General features: G+C 35.1%; 1 protein-coding gene across 1 annotated transcript in view; it reads left to right on the forward strand.

Annotated features, from left to right (window-relative positions):
- tenm4 (teneurin transmembrane protein 4) overlaps positions 1–21,457 on the forward strand; it is a 231,648-nt gene that overhangs the window by 134,320 nt on the left and 75,871 nt on the right. The window contains 4 exon segments of the mRNA XM_058744934.1: positions 2,081–2,182; positions 2,869–3,063; positions 9,513–9,713; positions 19,908–20,093. Coding sequence (XP_058600917.1) covers positions 2,081–2,182; positions 2,869–3,063; positions 9,513–9,713; positions 19,908–20,093 — 684 coding nt within the window.

Genomic DNA, 21,457 nt, shown 5'->3' on the forward strand with positions numbered 1-21,457 from the left:
AATTACAATAATTAAGTTTTGCCATTTTGACGAATTTGTCCCAACCACTTTATGGAATTATATACATCTAATACAGAGGAAGCTGTTCCAATTCTCAAGCAGAGATTTTTTTTAATTTTTTTGGTCCCACTTTATATTAGGTGGCCTTAACTACTATGTACTTACATCAAAAAATAAGTACAATGTACTTATTGTGTTCATACTGTATTGCAAACACTTTTGCTGCTATTGAGGTGGGATATGGCTAAGGTTAGGGACAGGTTTGGTGGTATGGGTAGGTTTAAGGGTGGGCTAAGGTGTAAGGGATGGGTCAACAGTGTAATTATAAATGTAATTACAGAAATTAATTGCAGATGTAATTACATATATGTATTTTTTAAAAATATAAGTACAATGTAAAAAAATGTATGTACACAATAAGTGCGTTGTACCAAATGATTAATTGAAATGTAAGTAAATAGTAGTTAAGGCCACCTAATATAAAGTGGGACCATTTTTTTTTATTTGTGTGTTATAACAAGTGATGATCTGGCACAGATTTGTTTGCTTTAATGCTTTTTGTGCCTCCGTTGCAGTTGTTATCAGTCACGGAAAGTGATTCATGCTTAGCATTTGGTAGTTGATCCATGTATTTATCCACTGAGCTACAGAATCCCGGGACAGATAGTGACAGATGTAGGAATAAAGTTATCAAATAAAATGTCACAAGTTCATTTGAGGACTTTAATTGGTCATCAAGAATGATTGCAAATCACTCTATAATGAGTTTTATGTTGAAAAATAACTTGCAATTGAAATGTTCTAATATCATTGTTTGCATGTCAGTTTAGACTTCCAGTACATACTCTATTACAGACCTAATCACTGCATCCATATATTATATGGCCCAATTTTGCATATTTATGAGCAAACTAATTAATATTCATGAGCAAAGTCTTAAATTCATGATGCAACAAGATTGCTTATCTATATCTAAATGCTTCTTGAGAGCTGTCAGTGTGTGAATATACGATGTGTCTACCAAGAATCAAGCACCACTTCTTCACTCCAGGAGTCCGTCTAATAGATCCGCAATCTGTAATGAACCCCTTATATATATATATATATATATATACACCTGCTTGAAATCCGAAATCTTGTAATTGACATGTTGACATTCCTTGCATTTAAATTAGCACGCTTCACTGAAGAAGGGTGTTAGATGGAATTTCCATTAGCTGTGTCACTGGATGTGTCATGCACTCGCGATGGTCAATGTTAGTGCTGTTTCACAAAAACAGCTACACTAATTATGGAGAGTTCCTCATTAGGCTGAAGTAAATTTGTCAAGTGGTTGCACTACAGTCCCACTTCACCTTAGACCTGCTAGCTAACAGAAAATGCCACGCTTTATTTTCTCTTATTTATGCAAACTGTATACATTTTCTTGTACTTGATTTGTTCCAAAAAATATAGCTTTTTATAGGCTTAGCATGGACACTTTTTAAAAATGTATAATGTCTGTTGAATTGATGTGCCAATAGCATCATTAGCGTCAAATGAAATTGCAAAAATGTTGATGTTCCCTGAACACACCCCTGTCTGCTATTTGTTGGTCAAACTATAGCCCCGCCTCAAATTCACCACATTGGTTGAGCCAATATTTCTGTTGGACTTGTCAGGATCATCAAAGTGTTTATATTTCTTATCTACATAGGATGAAGTAATTTAACATGAAAAATGTCACACTTCACCTTTAAGACCTTCATGTAAGCAATATATATTATGATGCAACTCATATGACTTTGATATCAGCTCTGTTTTGGAGCTGTTTTTCCTGGTCAGTTTCAATAAATGGGGATAGATATTTTGAGCTCTGAAATTCATAGTATGCTTTTCATAGTGAACTCTTTCATTTTGAAATATCAAGGAAAATTCGATTTTTTTGGTATGTGACCCCTTAAAATTGAAACAGAACGTACAGTACACCCAACAAAATTGAGCTTTTTTACACCAAGTTCAATAAACTACATCTAGCGAGTGAAGTACTGATGAATGTGTATCCTTCTGACAAATATTGTTTGATGACATTGTTTTGCAGACTCTATCGATGACTGTCCTAGTAACTGTTTTGGAAATGGAGATTGTGTGGCCGGAAACTGCCACTGTTTTCCTGGCTTCAGAGGACCCGACTGCAGCAGGGGTGAGATTTCTTTTTGCCTACTCCTCCATTAACCTCTATTTCTTTCTTTATAACTTTCAGTCCTTCATCCCTGCGGTCTTTTCTGTTTTACTTTCTCTGTCACTCAAACATTTCCCTTTCCTTAAAAATATAACTGTTGTTTTCAACGCTGTATTAGCCACTGTATTGTAATAATAAATATGTGTGTGCATGTCGATTTGTGTGTATATATAAAAGTGTGAGGATTAATAAATAAAGGACTTAATAAAATACAATAAAAAATGTATTCATTTGGACATTTCAAAATGTATGCATTAGAATTTACATTATAGTTATGTAGTAGCCGTAGCTTGTTTTTGGCAGGCATTAAGATAACCATTTCTCTTGTGCCCTGTCACTTTAAAATCGATTTCCACATTAGAATTCAGTTGCTCTTTCCTGTTTGCATGTTTGTAGTGTATTCTGGTCTCTTGATCATTCGCGTTTCAGAAATCCCTTGTTCATACACAAAACGTCTAGATCAATATGGTCTCATTCACTTTTACCACTGTAACTTTTGCTGCAGTGGTCATATTGATTTTTACACAGACATGACTTGCCATCTTCCTACAAGTGTCCAGCAGACCAGCACAAGCAGTGTTTTTTTTGTTTTGTTTTTTGAAGCTACGTTTGGCAGACCTTTAACATTTTGTGTGTACTCTTTCCAGCGTCCTGTCCAGTGCTTTGCAGTGGGAATGGTCAGTACCTCAAAGGCCGCTGCATGTGTCACAGCGGTTGGAAAGGATCTGAATGTGATGTTCCCACCAACCAGTGCATCGACATTACCTGCAGCGGACATGGCACATGCATTGTGGGCACTTGCATCTGTAATCCTGGCTACAAAGGGGAGAACTGTGAAGAAGGTACCAGAAAATGTGGTGAAAAACACTAAACTACAGATCAAAAGTTTGACATAAAAGATTTTTTAAAGGTTTTTGAAAGAAGTCTCTTATACTCACCAAAGCTAAAAAGAAAAACAGCATTAAATTGCGATATTATTACAATTTAAAATAACTGTTTCTATTTTGATACGGTTTAAAATGTGATTTATCCCTGTAATGTTAAAGCTACATTTTCAGCATCATTACTCAAGTTTTCAGTGTCATATGATCCTTCAGAAATCATTCTAATAAGCTGATTTGCTGATGAGCATTTCTTATTGTAGCAGTTTTTGTTGCTTAATATTTTTGTGGAAACCATGGTGATTATTGGAATACATGGGTCGGATTTTTGATGTATTGGGAATTCACTATGGATCTATATTAAGTAAATACAGTAATTTCATTAACTTCAAAACACTAAACTTGGAGAAGATGCTACAGTATATGTTAACAAGTCAATCATGTCTGGAAACAAAATGAGGCCAGAATGATTTTTTAAATATTTGTTCTCATGCTGACCAAGGCTGCATTCATTTGATAAAAATACAGTAAAATAGTAATATTCTGAAAAAAATATTACAATTTAAAATAATTGGTTTCCATTTGAATACAGTTTAGGATATAATTTATTCCTGTGATGCAAAAATGAATTTTCAGCAGCCATTACTCCAGTATTCAATGTCACATAATCCTTCATAATTTATTCCAATATGCTGATTTGTTGCTCAATAATTATTATTATTATTTTTTTATTATTATCATTGTTGAAAAAAGAAATAAAATAATGAAACCGTTACATATACATTTATGTATGTATGTATGTATGTATGTATGTATATATATATATTTTTTTTTTTATTTTTTTCAGGATTCTTTGATGAAAAGAAAGTTCAAAAGAACAGCATTTATTTGAAATATAATTTTTTATGACATTATTAATGTGTTTACTGTGACTTTTGATAAATTTAGTGTGTACTTGCTGAATAAAAGTATTATTTTTTTTATTTTCTTTATTTAAATCTTACTTATCCTAAACCTTTCCATAGTATCACAATTTCCACAAAATATAAACCTGTTTTCAACATAGATAATAATAATAAAAAGAAAAAAAAAAATGTCTGAGTACCAAATCAGTCAAAATCAGCATATCATGATTTTGATGAATTCAGATGGGTCATGTAACACTGAAGACTTTTTAAAAAATATATAAAACAGTTATTTTAAATTATAATATATCTCACAATGTTGCTGTTTTACTGTATTTTTCCTCATAAATGCAGCATTGGTGACTTTTTTTAAGAAAAGCATTCCAAACGTTTGACCAGTAGGGAAATTTGGCATTTTTTTTCTTTGCTAGTTTATTCCTAAAATTGGGGGAAAATAAACTTTGAGCCATTATGTGTATAGCTTCACCTGCCTCTAACCATTATATCACCACAGTACTTTTGTTGTAAGGATGTTTGTGCTATTTTTAGTGATGCCGTTGCCCCCTTTATAAAGAAAAAAAATCTGAATTTTTACACACCAAATTGCACAGAAATGGAGAAAGAGGCCCTTCATGGCCTTTTTTAGTATGCATATGTACCCTTCTGAATATTTAAGGTGGGCGTACATGACCTTCGAGTTTGTAGTGGGCCCATAAGTATCTGACTCGTCTCGTTACGCCTAGAAAGTCTCCCCGCTCCTTTACATGCATTATGGATACTTCTGAGGGTCCAAAGCAATCCATTAAGAGATGAACAATTCTTTTGTGTCAAGATCCAATAAGTTGAATTTGCTCTGAGCAGTCTGAGACTACAGCGGCCCAACGAGAGGGGCGACCGAGGCTTGAAGAGATAAGATTAAAGTAGCCATTGTGTTTGGCAGTTTTTGAAGGCTCTCATTTCAAGATGAAAAATGATCTAGCCGATTTTGACAAATGGTATGTTCTGACTCCTCTGACCCCCGGCAATTCTATTTCGGGTCTCACCGTCGGCCGTTCGAGGAAGAGAATGCAGACGCTGGCCCTTTAACGGTTCTACCTTTCTTCGCCACGACCTTCAGGCGGTGATGATTAATTGCCAGGAGAGAGGCTCTTGTCATTTAGCCTATGATCTCTGTGCCTTGTGCCCAAACCATCTGCTAAGAGACCTGAACTCCTGCTTATCTATAGGAACGGCCTCTCCACCCATTTGTGTCACGGTAAAGGGAGTCGGCAATGTAGCGACCCCATCCCTCCTTTCCCATCATGTCCCAGCTGGCCTCATGTTAGCCATCTGTGAGGGCACATTCTTGGTTCATACCTTCATTTTCTAATAGATGTACACTACTGTTCAAAAGTTTGGAGTCCGTATGTTTTTTATTTTAATTTTTTAAACAAAAGTGGCAGACATTTACATGTTACATATATATATATATATATATATATATATATATATATATATATATATATATATATATATATACTGTTTATATGTATACTGTATATATGTATGTAACATGTATATACATGTATACACTGTATATACATACATATATAAGTATTCAGACCCCCTTAAATTTTTCACTCTTTGTTATATTGCAGCCATTTGCTAAAATCATTTGTTAATTTTTTTTTTCCTCATTAATGTACACACAGCACCCCATATTGACAGAAAAACACAGAATTGTTGACTTTTTTGCAGATTTATTAAAAAAGAAAAACTGAAATATCACATGGTCCTAAGTATTCAGACCCTTTGCTGTGACACTCATATATTTAACTCAGGTGCTGTCCATTTCTTCTGATCATCCTTGAGATGGTTCTACACCTTCATTTGAGTCCAGCTGTGTTTGATTATACTGATTGGACTTGATTAGGAAAGCCACACACCTGTCTATATAAGACCTTACAGCTCACAGTGCATGTCAGAGCAAATGAGAATCATGAGGTCAAAGGAACTGCCTGAAGAGCTCAGAGACAGAATTGTGGCAAGGCACAGATCTGGCCAAGGTTACAAAAAAATTTCTGCTACACTTAAGGTTCCTAAGAGCACAGTGGCCTCCATAATCCTTAAATGGAAGACGTTTGGGACGACCAGAACCCTTCCTAGAGCTGGCCATCCAGCCAAACTGAGCTATCGGGGGAGAAGAGCCTTGGTGAGAGAGGTAAAGAAGAACCCAAAGATCACTGTGGCTGAGCTCCAGAGATGCAGTCGGGAGATGGGAGAAAGTTGTAGAAAGTCAACCATCACTGCAGCCCTCCACCAGTCGGGGCTTTATGGCAGAGTGGCCCGACGGAAGCCTCTCCTCAGTGCAAGACACATGAAAGCCCGCATGGAGTTTGCTAAAAAACACCTGAAGGACTCCAAGATGGTGAGAAATAAGATTCTCTGGTCTGATGAGACCAAGATAGAACTTTGGCCTTAATTCTAAGCGGTATGTGTGGAGAAAACCAGGCACTGCTCATCACCTGTCCAATACAGTCCCAACAGTGAAGCATGGTGGTGGCAGCATCATGCTGTGGGGTGTTTTTCAGCTGCAGGGACAGGACGACTGGTTGCAATCGAGGGAAAGATGAATGCGGCCAAGTACAGGGATATCCTGGACGAAAACCTTCTCCAGAGTGCTCAGGACCTCAGATTGGGCGAAGGTTTACCTTCCAACAAGACAATGACCCTAAGCACACAGCTAAAATAACGAAGGAGTGGCTTCACAACAACTCCGTGACTGTTCTTGAATGGCCCAGCCAGAGCCCTGACTTAAACCCAATTGAGCATCTCTGGAGAGACCTAAAAATGGCTGTCCAACAACGTTTACCATCCAACCTGACAGAAATGGAGAGGATCTGCAAGGAGGAATGGCAGAGGATCCCCAAATCCAGGTGTGAAAAACTTGTTGCATCTTTCCCAAAAAGACTCATGGCTGTATTAGATCAAAAGGGTGCTTCTACTAAATACTGAGCAAAGGGTCTGAATACTTAGGACCATGTGATATTTCAGCTTTTCTTTTTTAATAAATCTGCAAAAATGTCAACAATTCTGTGTTTTTCTGTCAATATGGGGTACTGTGTGTACATTAATGAGGAAAAAAAATGAACTTAAATGATTTTAGCAAATGGCTGAATTATTTCTTTTTTCAAATTTGCAGCTGTATCATACAAATAAATAGTTAAAAAATCATACATTGTGATTTCTGGATTTTTTTTTTTAGATTATGTCTCTCACAGTGGACATGCACCTGCGATGACAATTTCAGACCCCTCCATGATTTCTAAGTGGGAGAACTTGCAAAATAGCAGGGTGTTCAAATACTTATTTTCCTCACTGTGTATATATATATATATATATATATATGTATATGTAACCGTTTCATTATTTTATTTCTTTTTTCAACAATTAAATCAAATCAAAATCAAATCAAATCAAATCAAAAAATTATTGAGCAGCAAATCAGCATATTGGAATAAATTATGGCTCATGTGACACTAAATACTGGAGTAATGGCTGCTGAAAATTCATTTTTGCATCACAGGAATACATTATATCCTAAAATGTATTAAAATGGAAACCAGTTATTTTAAATTGTAATATTTTTTTCAGAATGTTACTATTATACTGTATTGTTATCAAATGAATGCAGCCTTGGTGAGCATAAGCAAAAATATTAAAAAATCATTCTGGCCTCATTTTTTTCCAGGCATGATTGACTTGTTAACATATACTGTAGCATCTTCTCCAAGTTTACTGTTTTGAAGTTAATGAAATCACTGTATTTACTTAATATACATCCCTAGTGAATTCCCTATACATCAAAAATCCAACCCATGATGGTTGTGCAAAATCCAGAATTGAAGAATTGTCTCCTTTCAGTTCATCGGTTGGAATTTGAATAGGCCACACCCACAGGAATTTAACTTGGGAATTGAATTGGAATTACAAGAAAGAAGAATTTACCGAATTGCAATTTAAAGCATTGAAAAGAAAAGCATTTTGGGAAATCAAGTATTCTTTTCACCCTGGTTATTTAAATATGATCAAATAAATTAAATGTATATTCATCTTTTGTTTTTGTTTTTCATTCATTCTTTCTATACAGCATTATAGTTATCTATCGATCATTTGTTTGTTTGGTAATTCATGAATTTTACAATTCGTCCATTCATGCATTCTATGAGACAGATTGTTGAAAGATATGTTTGTTTGTTTTTGGCATTTTTGCCTTTATTAAGATAGGATAGTATAGTATATCCAACATGCATTCTATAGTGTTCCATAATTTGCTTTAACATTCTGTTAATTTTAGTATTCAATCGTTAATTCATTCGTTTTAGCATTCTGCCGTTTAAGCATACTATCATTCTGTCTATATAGCATTCTGTTGTTCTATATCGGCCTATAAACCTTTAGACATTTTGACTTTAAAAAATCTTGACAGATATTGGTTTTTGAGTTAAGTTGACAGTTATATCCATTCCATTAAATTTTAGTTTATTTCAAATTCCAAATTCGAATTGCTGTTGTGCATTCTGTTTGTTACGTCAATTCAAGTTTAAACAGGAATTTAAAATGTATTGTCAGTTCAGTTCTGAATGGTGCACAACCCTTCTGCCTACATTTTTTCCTGAAATATCTTTTTCACATATATCACATTTGAAGTCAAATGGGTTGCGAATGAAGTTTTATTTTCACTCTAATCAGCTTTTACTTTATTTTGCAAACCTGTCTTCAGAATATTTGTCTGGTGTGACTGATCCCCATAGTACATTCTTCAGCGAGGATTAGAAATGAATTTAAGAGTAACGTGGGTACAGGAAGCGGAGCTTTTCGCCCATGGGCCATTGTAGGTGTCCTTGTTTGCATTCTGTCACGCTTGGTTTTGGGTTCACAGTAAGTGGGGGGACCACATCCAGCATCGCTTTTCAATTTAGAAGAACATGCTCCGACCGCGCCAGTCTTTTCCCTTCCCAGCGCTGGGAGGAAATCTCATTACCAGCAGCTGGAGGAGTCGGAGAGAGAGAGAGAGAGAATGAGCAACACTCTTCCCACCTGCCAGTTTACTGCACGACAGCGAATGCGGCCATTTAATTTGACCGTTTGTAAATCCTGTTTCTCTCAGGGTTTTTGGAACAGTCAGGCCTCCTCAGACGCGACTGGGCATGTGGCACGCTCTCCGCTACAAGAGCTAAACCTATAGAGTCATCTTTTTTTTTTTTTGGCCTGAGATGGATGACTAAGGCTTGAGTCATACTTTGAAAGGAAGAGGAACAGCAGGGGACACTGAGTTATGGCAGTTTAATGTGAATACATGCATCTGTTCAAGTTTGATCTAGTGCGCTTGTCTTTGATGATGAGTATGGTCTGATGGGAAATGGCTTCGCTGGTGTATTTTTACTTTGAATTCTGCTTCTGAATTATCTTTTGATGTGAAAATTAGTCAGTTAATACCTGCGTTATGTGTTTTCTAATTTGCAGTGGACTGCCTGGACCCAACCTGCTCAGGGAGAGGTGTGTGTGTTCGTGGAGAGTGCCATTGTTTTGTAGGTTGGGGAGGTCCTGGATGTGAGAGTCCACGTGCTTCCTGTATGGAGCAGTGCTCTGGACATGGGACCTTTTTGGCTGATACCAACTCCTGTAACTGTGACCCCAACTGGACCGGTCACGACTGCTCCACAGGTCAGTACAGTGGTAGAATGCTACAGTGTCCTATGCAATTATGTGTACTTGATGGGTGGGTTTCCCTATTTCAGCATTGTAGTAGTATTTATGTAACTATTTATTTATTTGTTTGTTTGTTTGCTTGCTTTTTTCACTAAATGAACACAATGAATTATATTTAGTTATTTTAATTTATGTGCACCAATCAGTATTTTATTTATATGCTATTATATTGCTTTTTATTTTAATATTTTCAGTTTTCATTTTCATTTTATTAGAAGTTTTAATTTTGATATGTGCTTTTGTTATTTTTTTAATTTAATTTTTGTTTTGCTTTAATATTTCTATTTAGATTTACGTTTATTTCAGTTTTACGTTTTATTTTGGGTCATTTTAGTACTTTAACCTAGCTATTTATTTACTTGAAGTTTTTCATCTAATGTTTTTGTTTTGCTTCATTTTGTCTTTTAGTTTAGTTCAGTTTAGTTGTGTTGCGTTTAGTTTAGTTTAGTTTAGTTTAGTGTAGTGTAGTTAAGTTGCATTGTGTTGCGTTTAGTTTAGTTTAGTTTAGTTTAGTTGTGTTGCGTTGCATTTAGTTTAGTTTAGTTGCGGTTACTTTAGTTTAGTTGCGTTGCATTTAGTTGCGTTTAGTTTAGTTTAGTTGCGTTGCATTTAGTTTAGTTGCGTTGCATTTAGTTTAGTTGCGTTGCGTTCAGTTTAGTTTAGTTGCATTGCGTTGCATTGCATTACGTTGTGTTGCATTATGTTGCGTTTAGTTTAGTGTAGTTTAGTTGCATTACGTTGCGTTTAGTTTAGTCTAGTGTAGTTTAGTTGCATTGCGTTGCGTTTAGTTTAGTTGTGTTGCATTGCATTTGGTTTAGTTTAGTTGCGTTGTTGCATTGCGTTTAGTTTAGTTGCGTTTAGTTGCGTTTAGTTTAGTTGCATTTAGTTTAGTGTAGTTGTTGCATTTAGTTTAGTTGCGTTTAGTTTAGTTGCATTGCGTTGCGTTTAGTTTAGTTTAGTTTAGTTTAGTTTAGTTTAGTTTAGTTTAGTTTAGTTTAGTTTAGTTGTGTTGCGTTTAGTTTAGTTTAGTTTAGTTTAGTTTAGTTGCATTTAGTTTAGTTTAGTTTAGTTTAGTTGCGTTGCATTTGGTTTAGTTTAGTTGCGTTGCGTTGCATTTAGTTTAGTTGTGTTGCGTTGCGTTGCGTTGCATTTGGTTTAGTTTAGTTGTGTTGTGGCGTTGCATTTAGTTTAGTTACGTTGCGTTTAGTTTAGTTACGTTGCGTTTAGTTTAGTTACGTTGCGTTTAATTTAGTTTAGTTGCGTTTAATTTAGTTTAGTTGCATTTAATTTACTTTAGTTGCGTTTAGTTTAGTGTAGTTTAGTTGCGTTGCGTTTAGTTTAGTTGTGTTGCATTGCATTTGGTTTAGTTTAGTTGCGTTGTTGCGTTGCGTTTAGTTGCGTTTAGTTGCGTTTAGTTTAGTTGCGTTTAGTTTAGTTGCGTTTAGTTTAGTTGCGTTTAGTTGCGTTTAGTTTAGTTGCATTTAGTTTAGTGTAGTTGTTGCATTTAGTTTAGTTGCATTTAGTTTAGTTGCATTGCGTTGCGTTTAGTTTAGTTTAGTTTAGTTTAGTTTAGTTTAGTTTAGTTTAGTTTAGTTGCGTTGCATTTGGTTTAGTTTAGTTGCGTTGCGTTGCATTTAGTTTAGTTGTGTTGCGTTGCGTTGCATTTGGTTTAGTTTAGTTGTGTTGTGGCGTTGCATTTAGTTTAGTTACGTTGCGTTTAGTTTAGTTACGTTGCGTTTAATTTAGTTTAGTTGCGTTTAATTTAGTTTAGTTGCATTTAATTTACTTTAGTTGCATTTAATTTACTTTAGTTGCGTTTAGTTTAGTGTAGTTTAGTTGCGTTGCGTTTAGTTTAGTTGTGTTGCGTTGCATTTAGTTTAGTTGCGTTTAGTTTAGTTGCGTTGCGTTGCGTTGCGTTTAGTTTATTTTAGTGTAGTTTAGTTGCATTACGTTGCGTTTAGTTTAGTTGTGTTGCATTGCATTTGGTTTAGTTTAGTTGCGTTGTTGCGTTGCGTTTAGTTTAGTTGCGTTTAGTTTAGTTGCGTTTAGTTTAGTTGCGTTGCATTTAGTTTAGTTGCATTTAGTTTAGTGTAGTTGTTGCATTTAGTTTAGTTGCGTTTAGTTGCGTTTAGTTTAGTTGCATTGCATTGCGTTGCGTTAGTTTAGTTTAGTTTAGTTTAGTTTAGTTTAGTTTAGTTTAGTTTAGTTTAGTTTAGTTTAGTTTAGTTTAGTTTAGTTTAGTTGTGTTGCGTTTAGTTTAGTTTAGTTGCGTTGCGTTGCATTTAGTTTAGTTGTGTAGCGTTGCATTTAGTTTAGTTTAGTTGCGTTGCATTTGGTTTAGTTTAGTTGCGTTGCGTTGCATTTAGTTTAGTTGTGTTGCGTTGCGTTGCATTTGGTTTAGTTTAGTTGTGTTGTGGCGTTGCATTTAGTTTAGTTACGTTGCGTTTAGTTTAGTTACGTTGCGTTTAATTTAGTTTAGTTGCGTTTAATTTAGTTTAGTTGCGTTTAATTTAGTTTAGTTGCATTTAATTTAGTTTAGTTGCGTTTAGTTTAGTTTAGTTTAGTTTAGTTACGTTGCGTTTGGTTTAGTTGTGTTGCGTTGCATTTAGTTTAGTTGCGTTTAGTTTAGTTGCGTTTAGTTGCGTTGCGTTGCGTTAGTTTAGTTTAGTTTAGTTGGTTTAGTTTAGTTGCGTTTAGTTTGGTTTAGTTTAGTTGGTTTAGTTTAGTTGCGTTTAGTTTAGTTTAGTTGCGTTTAGTTTAGTTGCGTTTAGTTTAGTTTAGTTTAGTTTAGTTTAGTTTAGTTTAGTTTAGTTTAGTTTAGTTTAGTTTAGTTGCGTTTAGTTTAGTTTAGTTGCGTTTAGTTGTGTTTAGTTCCTTTCGTTTCGTTCCGTTTCATTTTGTTTTGTTTATTACCCAATTGTCAATGGGTAAAATCCACATTAAAAGGTCCATGCTACTTTTTTTCACTTTTTGAATTCCTTTTTGACTTCAAATGATGTAAGTAAAATAGTTCATAACGACCATTCAAGTTGACTTTTACCTACATTTACAGCAGTAAAGCAAAATCTATGGACACTGAAGTAACACAACTTTTGAACAAATTAATTAAAACAAAGCTTAACATAAATTAATTACTAATAGTTAATCAGAAATACTATTATAAATCTGTCTTGATGTGAACAAAATTATTACAGATATTTTCAGTATAGCACGCAACATTTTCACTGAGCAGTTTCCATATTGAAAATAAATATTGCGTATTTTTGACCTATGTTAATTACTAATCAGATAAGTATCTCATCCTGTACAAATACCTGCTTGATCTGATCATATTGCATATCCGTGTTTTAGTGCGCAGTATGTGGTACAGTGTTAGCATCACATTAATCTGAAGGGCAAATCGTAAACCTGTGGTTTTGAATTTCTCTTTGTGAGCATCACATATTTATGCGTGCCTGTGCATGAACTGATTCATGTTAAAATCTCGTAAACCCTCTAAATGAACCCTGATGCAGCTGATCTATGCTAATCTCCACGCCACCTGTTGCCATGACAGCGGTGACTACAGGTGTCAGGGTGTAATTTCATGCTCCACCTAATTTACCTCAATGTTCTCAGCTTGTGTGATTGAGAAAATTCTGCAAAAACAATGCTTGCAAAGCGCTTCAGTAAACATTCAGCCTTTTGCCTATAACAGGAAGGTTAAACTCTAATTTTAAATTTCTGAACACTTCAAAGACATTTTTTGCTTCTGAATTAAGCAAACTTGGTTGATAAATTCAGCACTGTGCCATTTCCTTTCTTTTTTCTCATCAAGAATAGGCAGTTTGGTCAAATTCTCCATGGTTTCAGAACAATTTAGTCCCCTCTTCTCGACCCCTTTTCTGGTCATGCCTGACCACCTTTTCACGGAGATTTCTCCACATTTGAGCTGTTTCGGTCACGCTAGTTAGACCTCCATCAGGAGGTGGGGGTGAAACAGCAGCGTTTGATGCAGCAAAAGTGGTTTGGCACTTCATAGCAGACGACGGGAGCTAGGTTCTGTTAAGTAGCAACCTGTGGATAGTGTACTTTGATTTTCACTCAAGATGGTACACCGTTGACTTCTAACTGTAGACACAAGTCTTTTTAATGTGAAAGACACCAGTACAGTTCTCTAGATTTCGGCTCTACATTTTATCTTAACTAATTATATGAGATAATTAAAAATGTAACATAAAAAATACCAAATAAAAAAAATTATAATGACATTAAATATTAATTCAGGTGTGTCTTAAATTTGGTTATTTAGTGTAGGATCAAATATATCTGTATATCTATATTATTTGTTCATTTGTAAGTTTCACTAAATTACCACAAGGAATTGTAGAATTATATATACATGTGTTTTTGTTTGTTTGTTTGTTTGTTTGTTTGTTTTATTAAGATTGAGAATTAGTTTGTACTTTTTATATTTTCAGTTTTCATTTGAATTTTAGTTAAATTATTATTAATTTGGTTATGTGCTTTTTTTCATTATTATTATCTTTTATTTCAATGAATAACTTTTCTTTTTATAATCTTGTTTTTAGTTAATGATAATAACCTTGGATCAACGCTCAAATGTTATATGTGCTTACTAAATAAATAATAAGAGTTGAAAACAGGCTTTTTTTGGACTTATTATTTTTGGGTTGTGTTTTTTTTTTTTTTTTCCTTCCTGTAACACAAGGGAGAAAACCAAATGCTGTTTTACTAAACCATTTTTGAAACAAGGACATTCATTATTGATATCCCTCCAGAAGTGCTCAAAGCAGTGATGCAATATCGTTATTTTGGCCGCTGCTATTGTAAACACCACAAAGCTTTAGGAGATCAGAGAACTAATGGGAATTTTGCTTCAGCTAACTTTTGAAACACAACTATCTGCAAATATGAATTTCACTTTAAGCAGACAGACTGACCCATTAGGTAATCCGTTGGCTTTGCTGGAAATAGCCATTTAAAGCCTGGCTTCTCAAGCAAAAGATGCAGCATGACTAACTTATTACGAGACTTGTACTCTCCTCTGCCTGCCTCTGCTTTAACTCACCAATCTTAATTGCAACTTCACTAGAAAAACACCCAGAACACATGTATTGTTATCAATACACTGTGAAAAAATATGCTTTGGTAAATTACTTAATTGTATTATTTTACTTTAACAATTTGACGGTTTAATATAAGGTTTTAATTAAATTTAAAAATATAAAATAAAATAAAACAAAATATTCAAATATATAGTATTTACCTCCATTGGCAAACATCTGGCAACCATTTAACACTGACAAAAATTTTATGTATTGTTACTGATAAAATGAAAAATGTGAGCTTTGATAAAATAAAATAAATAAAATATAACATTTACCTCTTTTGGCAAACGTCTGGCAACCATTTAACACTGACAAACATTTCATGTGTTACTGATAAACTGTGAAAAATATGAGCATTAATAAAATAAAATTAAATATTTACCTCTTCTGGCAAATGTCTGGCAGCCATTTAACACTGACAAACATTTAATGTATTGTTACTGAGTAACTGTGAAAAATGTGAGCTTTGGTAAAATAAAACAAAATAGTTTTCTACAAATTTGACACAAATTAATTGCACAAATTTGGGGGGGTAAAATAAATGTTATGCCACAAAACTAAACGGAAATAAAGCCACTCCTAAGATGAAAATCCCTTCTTCCCTCTCTCTGTCCCTCCCCCTTTTTTCCTTCTTTTTGTCTCAGTTCTCTTGGTCAGTGTTGGTAATTGAATAAGAAAGCTTTCAGCTCTAGTATGTGGGCAGCCGGGCAGCTCCACCACGTTCTGAAATGAGCTGTTGCAAACAATCAAGATCTGCATCAATTAGTTCTCCTCCTCCATTAAAGGACGCAAGCAGGAGTTACCCAATTATTGTACAATGTTAGTAGCGTCTTTGCCCTGCAGTGAAGCATTGTGGGAACGATTCACAGATGGTATCATCCTGTCATTTGGCTGCTGTGTTACCTTTTATGAGAATCGCTTTAAGGAACACCGTTATGAGAAAACGATATTCGTATAATCAAGCGAGTTGTTTGTGTGTGTATGCGATAGAGCGAGGGGCAAAATACTAAGCAAATTGAGAGAGGGACAATAAAGGAGAGCAGGAACCAGTGGAAATGAGCAACTGTGTGTCTCCTTGACAACTTTAAGCAGCTCTGAATGAAATGCCATTAGGATGCCTCTAATTGAAATGTTGCATGTGAAATTAAGGGCATTTACATAATTTAACAAAGGCCTAGTACTGTAATTAGCATGAGGGAAGGATTCTTTTCCATTTTTTCCTTCAAGCTTTTAAATCTGGTAATGCCATGTTATGGTTTGTGCCTGAAAAGACTAACTTAACTCTGTTTAATTTGTAACAATGACAAAACATGAACATAATTGACTCATTAATGGCCTACAGGCAACCTTCTTTCTGACTCCCTTCTGCATAGATTTGACAAATTAGGCACATAATCACTGTTCTGTTTTGAAGATGGCCCTTATTTTTTTTATTCATGCATAGCACATGTGCAAATGTTTCTTTTTTTTATATCAAGATATTACATTGCATTCACCAACAAAATATACACTGTAAAAAATTTGATTAGTGCTGTCAAACGATTAATCGCATCCAAAATAAAAGTTTTTGTTTACATAATATGAGTGTGTACTGTGTATATATATATTATGTACAAATTCAATATACATATAACATATACACACACACACACACACATACAGGTGCATCTCAATAAATTAGAATGTCGTGAAAAAGTTCATTTTTTCTTGTAAGTTATTTCAAAAAGTGAAACTTTCATATATTTTAGATTCATTGCATGTAAAGTAAAACATTTCAAAAGTTTTTTTTTGTAATTTTGATGATTAGAGCTTACAGCTCATGGAAGTCAAAAATCAGCATCTCAAAATATTAGAATATTTACATTTGAGTTTCAATAAATGACCATCCCTACAGTATAAATTCCGGGTATCTCTTGTTCTTTGAAACCACAATAATGGAGAAGACTGCTGACTTGGCAATGATCCAGAAGACGAACATTGATGCCCTCCACAAAGAGGGTAAGTCACAGAGGGTCATTACTGAAAGGTGTGGCTGTTTACAGAGTGCTGTATCAAAGCATATTAAATGCAAAGTTGACTGGAAGGAATAATTTGAGTAGGAAAAGATGCAAAAGCAACAGGGATGACTGCAAGCTTGAGCATACTGTCAAGCAAAGCTGATTCAAACACTTGTGAGAGCTTCACAAGGAGTGAACTGAAGCTGGAGTCAGTGCATCAAGAGTCACCACGCTCAGACGTCTTCAGGAAAAGGGCTACCAAGCCACTTCTGAACCAAAGACAACGTCAGAAGCATCTTACCTGGGCTGTGGAGAAAAAGAACTGGACTGTTGCTCAGTGGTCCAAAGTCCTCTTTTCAGATGAAAGTAAATTTTGCATTTCATTTGAAAATCAAGGTCCCAGAGTCTGGAGGAAGAGTGGAGAGGCACAGAATCCATGTTGCTTGAAGTCCAGTGTGAAGTTTCCACTGTCAGTGATGATTCGGGCTGCCATGTCATCTGCTGGTGTTGGTCCACTGTATTTTCTGAAGTCCACAGTCAACACAGCCATCTACCAGGAGGTTTTAGAGCACTTCATGCTTCCTTCTGCTGACAAGCTTTTTGAAGATGCTGATTTCATTTTCCAGCAGGACTTGGCACCTGCCCACACTGCAAAAGGTACCAAAAGCTGGTTAAATGACCATGGTGTTGGTGTGCTTGACTGGCCAGCAAACTCACCAGACCTGAACCCCATAGAGAATCTGTGGGGTATTGTCAAGAGGAAGATGAGAGACACCAGACCCAACAATGCAGATGAGCTGAAGGCCACTGTCAAAGAAACCTGGGCTTCCATACCACCTCAGTAGTGCCACAAACTGATCACCTCCATGCCACGCCGAATTGAGGCAGTAATTAAAGCAAAAGGAGCCCCTACCAAATACTGAGTACATATACAGTAAATGAACATACTTTCCAGAAGGCCAACAATTCACAAAAAAATGTTTTTTTTATTAGTCTTATGAAGTATTCTAATTTGTTGAGATAGTGAATTGGTGGGTTTTTGTTAAAAGTGAGCCTAAATCATCACAATTAAAAGAACCAAAGACTTAAACTACTTCAGTCTGTGTGCATTGAATTGATTTAATACACGAGTTTCACAATTTGAGTTGAATTACTGAAATAAATGAACTTTTCCACGACATTCTAATTCATTGAGATGCACCTGTATGTATATATATATATATATATATATATATATATATATATATATATATATATATATATATATATATATATATATATACACACACACACACACACACACACACACACACACACACACACACACACACACACACACACACACACACACACACACATATATATACACATATATATATACATATAAATACAAACACATGCATGTGTATATATTTAAGCAAAATGTTATGTTTATATATTAAATATATTTATATAAAATATAATAATATAAATATATAAATGTACATACATGTAAATATTTTCTAAATATATACTGAATGTGTGTGTATTTACATATATATATGTATAAACATAATAAATAAACACAGTACACATACATATATTATGTAAACAAAAACTTTTATTTTGGATGCGATTAATCGCGATTAATCGTTTGACATCACTAATTTTGATATAACTGAATACAAACACAAACACACACATTTTATTTTACACACACATATACACATAAAATTGAATTATATTAACTAATTGTAAGGACCAAAAATTCATATGTTCATTCAACATGTTCATTCATTCATTCATTCAGATCTACCAAACATTTAAAAAACATCACACTTTAGTTTGGGTCCAATTCTCACTATTAACTAACTATTATCTAAGACTTTGCCTCCATAAACTCCTAATTTGCTGCTTATTAATAGTTAGTAAGTTTAGGTATGAGGTAGGGTTACGGGATCTAAAATATGGTCATGCAGAATAATGCATTAATATGTGCTTTATAAGTAATGATAAACAGCTAATTTGCTAGTAATATGCATGCTAATAAGCAACTAGTTAATAATAAGAATTGGTCCCTAAACCAAAGTATAACCAAAAATGTGTATAGGTCCTGTAACTGATGAGCATTTTTTAAGTCTCTCACTATTAATGACCTTTTTGCCTTCGATAGTCCATTTTATTCTGTTCTCTGATGTAACTTTTTTTAAGTACTAATATTCCTTGTCATCTTATCGAAAGTTTTAGAGATCATAAAAGCTGCATGGATGATAATTTTAATTTTTTTTTTAAATGCTGTTTAAAATAATTAAGTCTAACGTCTGGTCCTGTCAGCTTTCCAAAATGATCATTTCACTTGATGTTTTGTGCTTTATGCCACACCTTTTTCCTTGTTATGTTTCTAGAACTTTTTCATTATGTCAGAATTTCAAACTCACTCAACAAAGTGTTAAGTGAATTAATTGACACTATTGGTTCACACAGCCAAACCTACCCAAAGCCCATGGAGACAGAGGCAATTTTATTTTTGAAATCTAATGTGTTAGATTTAATTTGTGAACTAACTTTCATTTATTGTCTCAGAGATCTTTCTTTTATAGAAAAGCATTTTGTGCCATGCTGCCTCAGCGTTCACCTCATTACTTATGCTGTAAAACCAACTTAAATTATCCAGCGTGTGTCTCCATCTCTGTGGGAAGTCAAAATTGGATTTTGTTCTTTGACTTTACTTTCTTCTTTTTTTCTTCCGTTTTTGCCTACTCCCCTCCACACAAAAGGAGGAATTCCCCCCAAAAAGAAAGGAAGAGAGACAGCAGAAAATCTGCCCTGTTAAACCTCCCACAATCTCCAAACCCCTGCTTTGTAATGGCCTTATTAGATTTGTATTGTCCAAAGGGGATTGCCCCCTTTATGAGGTGCAGGAATTTCTTTTCACTACCCATCAGACAAGGTAGTGGAGCATGGCCGTCCCATCACTGACAATAACTCCTGGATTTGCTTTCTCTTTACCCCCTGTCCCAACAACTATTCGGTAACACCCCTTCTCTCCCCGTGTCCCACAGAGCTGTGCGCAGCCGACTGTGGTGGACATGGCATCTGCGTGGCGGGCAGCTGTCGCTGCGACGAGGGCTGGATGGGTGCCGGGTGCGAACAACGGGCTTGTCACCCACGCTGCAGCGAGCATGGGACCTGCAAAGACGGGAAGTGTGAATGCAGCCCGGGATGGAACGGAGAACACTGCACTATAGGTAAGACGGAAGACGGATGCTCTCGTTTATGTGTGCGTGAAGTGCCGGATGAGGGTGGGGTCGTGACGGGGGGAAGGGGTGGGCGAGGAGGTGTGAGAGAAGCATGCGTAATTGAATTTGTGCAACTCGGCATAGCATGAACAGGTTTGCTCAAGGATATGAGGCTTGTCTTCATGCATTTTAATGTGGGAATGTTCTAAGGTGTCTTTTCATTTCTACTCATCATTTCCCTCCTTTCTTATTCTCTCTGTCGTTCCTTTCGATTAGTTCATTTTAAACACAAACATTTGCATTGCACAAGCAGAGCAGTCACTGGAAAGACATTCTTTATGTTAGAAAATTAAACTGTGAAAACATTAAAACATTCATTATTTTTGCAGTTTTCTTTGGTAAGGAAATTGTTTAAGTTAGACATTTCGGCTTTAATTTGGTTTTATTTGAACTAAAAAGCAACGAGGAACAGTGAATTTACAAAAAATAAGGGATTATCTCACACTCAATTACATTTATCAACCCTACTGTGTCATATTTGATATGCAAATGTCAAGGCCTCTAAATTATTACTTTTTTTTTTTTCTGAAAATAATGTTGTACACAATCTATTACATGCCTTCTGTTGTCTGAGTTTATACTTTTTATTAAATAACAGGCCTATAAAAATATCCCTTTTCAGGTCTTTTTAAAGTGAAATCTTTGCTAATTTTATGAAGTAACCCGAAAAATATATTTTATATTGTTAGTAATACTTCAAGATGAAGAAAGCAACTTAGCTTTACTTCATTGAGGCAACCCGTCCAGTTAAAGTGTTAGTTCACCCAAAAATGAAAATTAGCCTGTGTTTTACTCACCCTCGAGGCATCCTAGGTGTATATGACATTCTTCTTTCAGACGAATCCAATCGGAGTTGAGTTGAGTTAATTGACACAAAAAGTAGCAATTCACTGTTCCAACCTTCTTGTGAAGGATAACACAATAAAGTTGCAGTAACTTATTTCCATTGTGGTCCTTGCTTTATATATATATATATATATATATATATATAGTTATATTATAAATTGTCCTGTTTCTGTTGAACAGTCCAAAACACGTTAAATAAAGCACGCGCGCGCGTCCATAATAAAACATGCTTCACACGGATGGGTGAACTATCCCTTTAAGCCAGGTGTATTAGGTTGTGCCTTGGTCAGATTTTAAGATATTTAAGTGTTAACAGAAAGCCACTAGATAGTAGACCACAAAACAGCAGATGGATTCTTTCCCCGTCACCTCCAGAGCAGGAAGACTGTTGAACACAACACCTTTTTGGGTAGTTTTGTAATGGAAATATGGGGTGGCGTGGATTATTGAGCCCCTAATGAAGCTAA

This window comes from Onychostoma macrolepis, chromosome 15, assembly GCF_012432095.1.
Source record: "Onychostoma macrolepis isolate SWU-2019 chromosome 15, ASM1243209v1, whole genome shotgun sequence".
Classification (NCBI taxonomy): domain Eukaryota; kingdom Metazoa; phylum Chordata; class Actinopteri; order Cypriniformes; family Cyprinidae; genus Onychostoma; species Onychostoma macrolepis.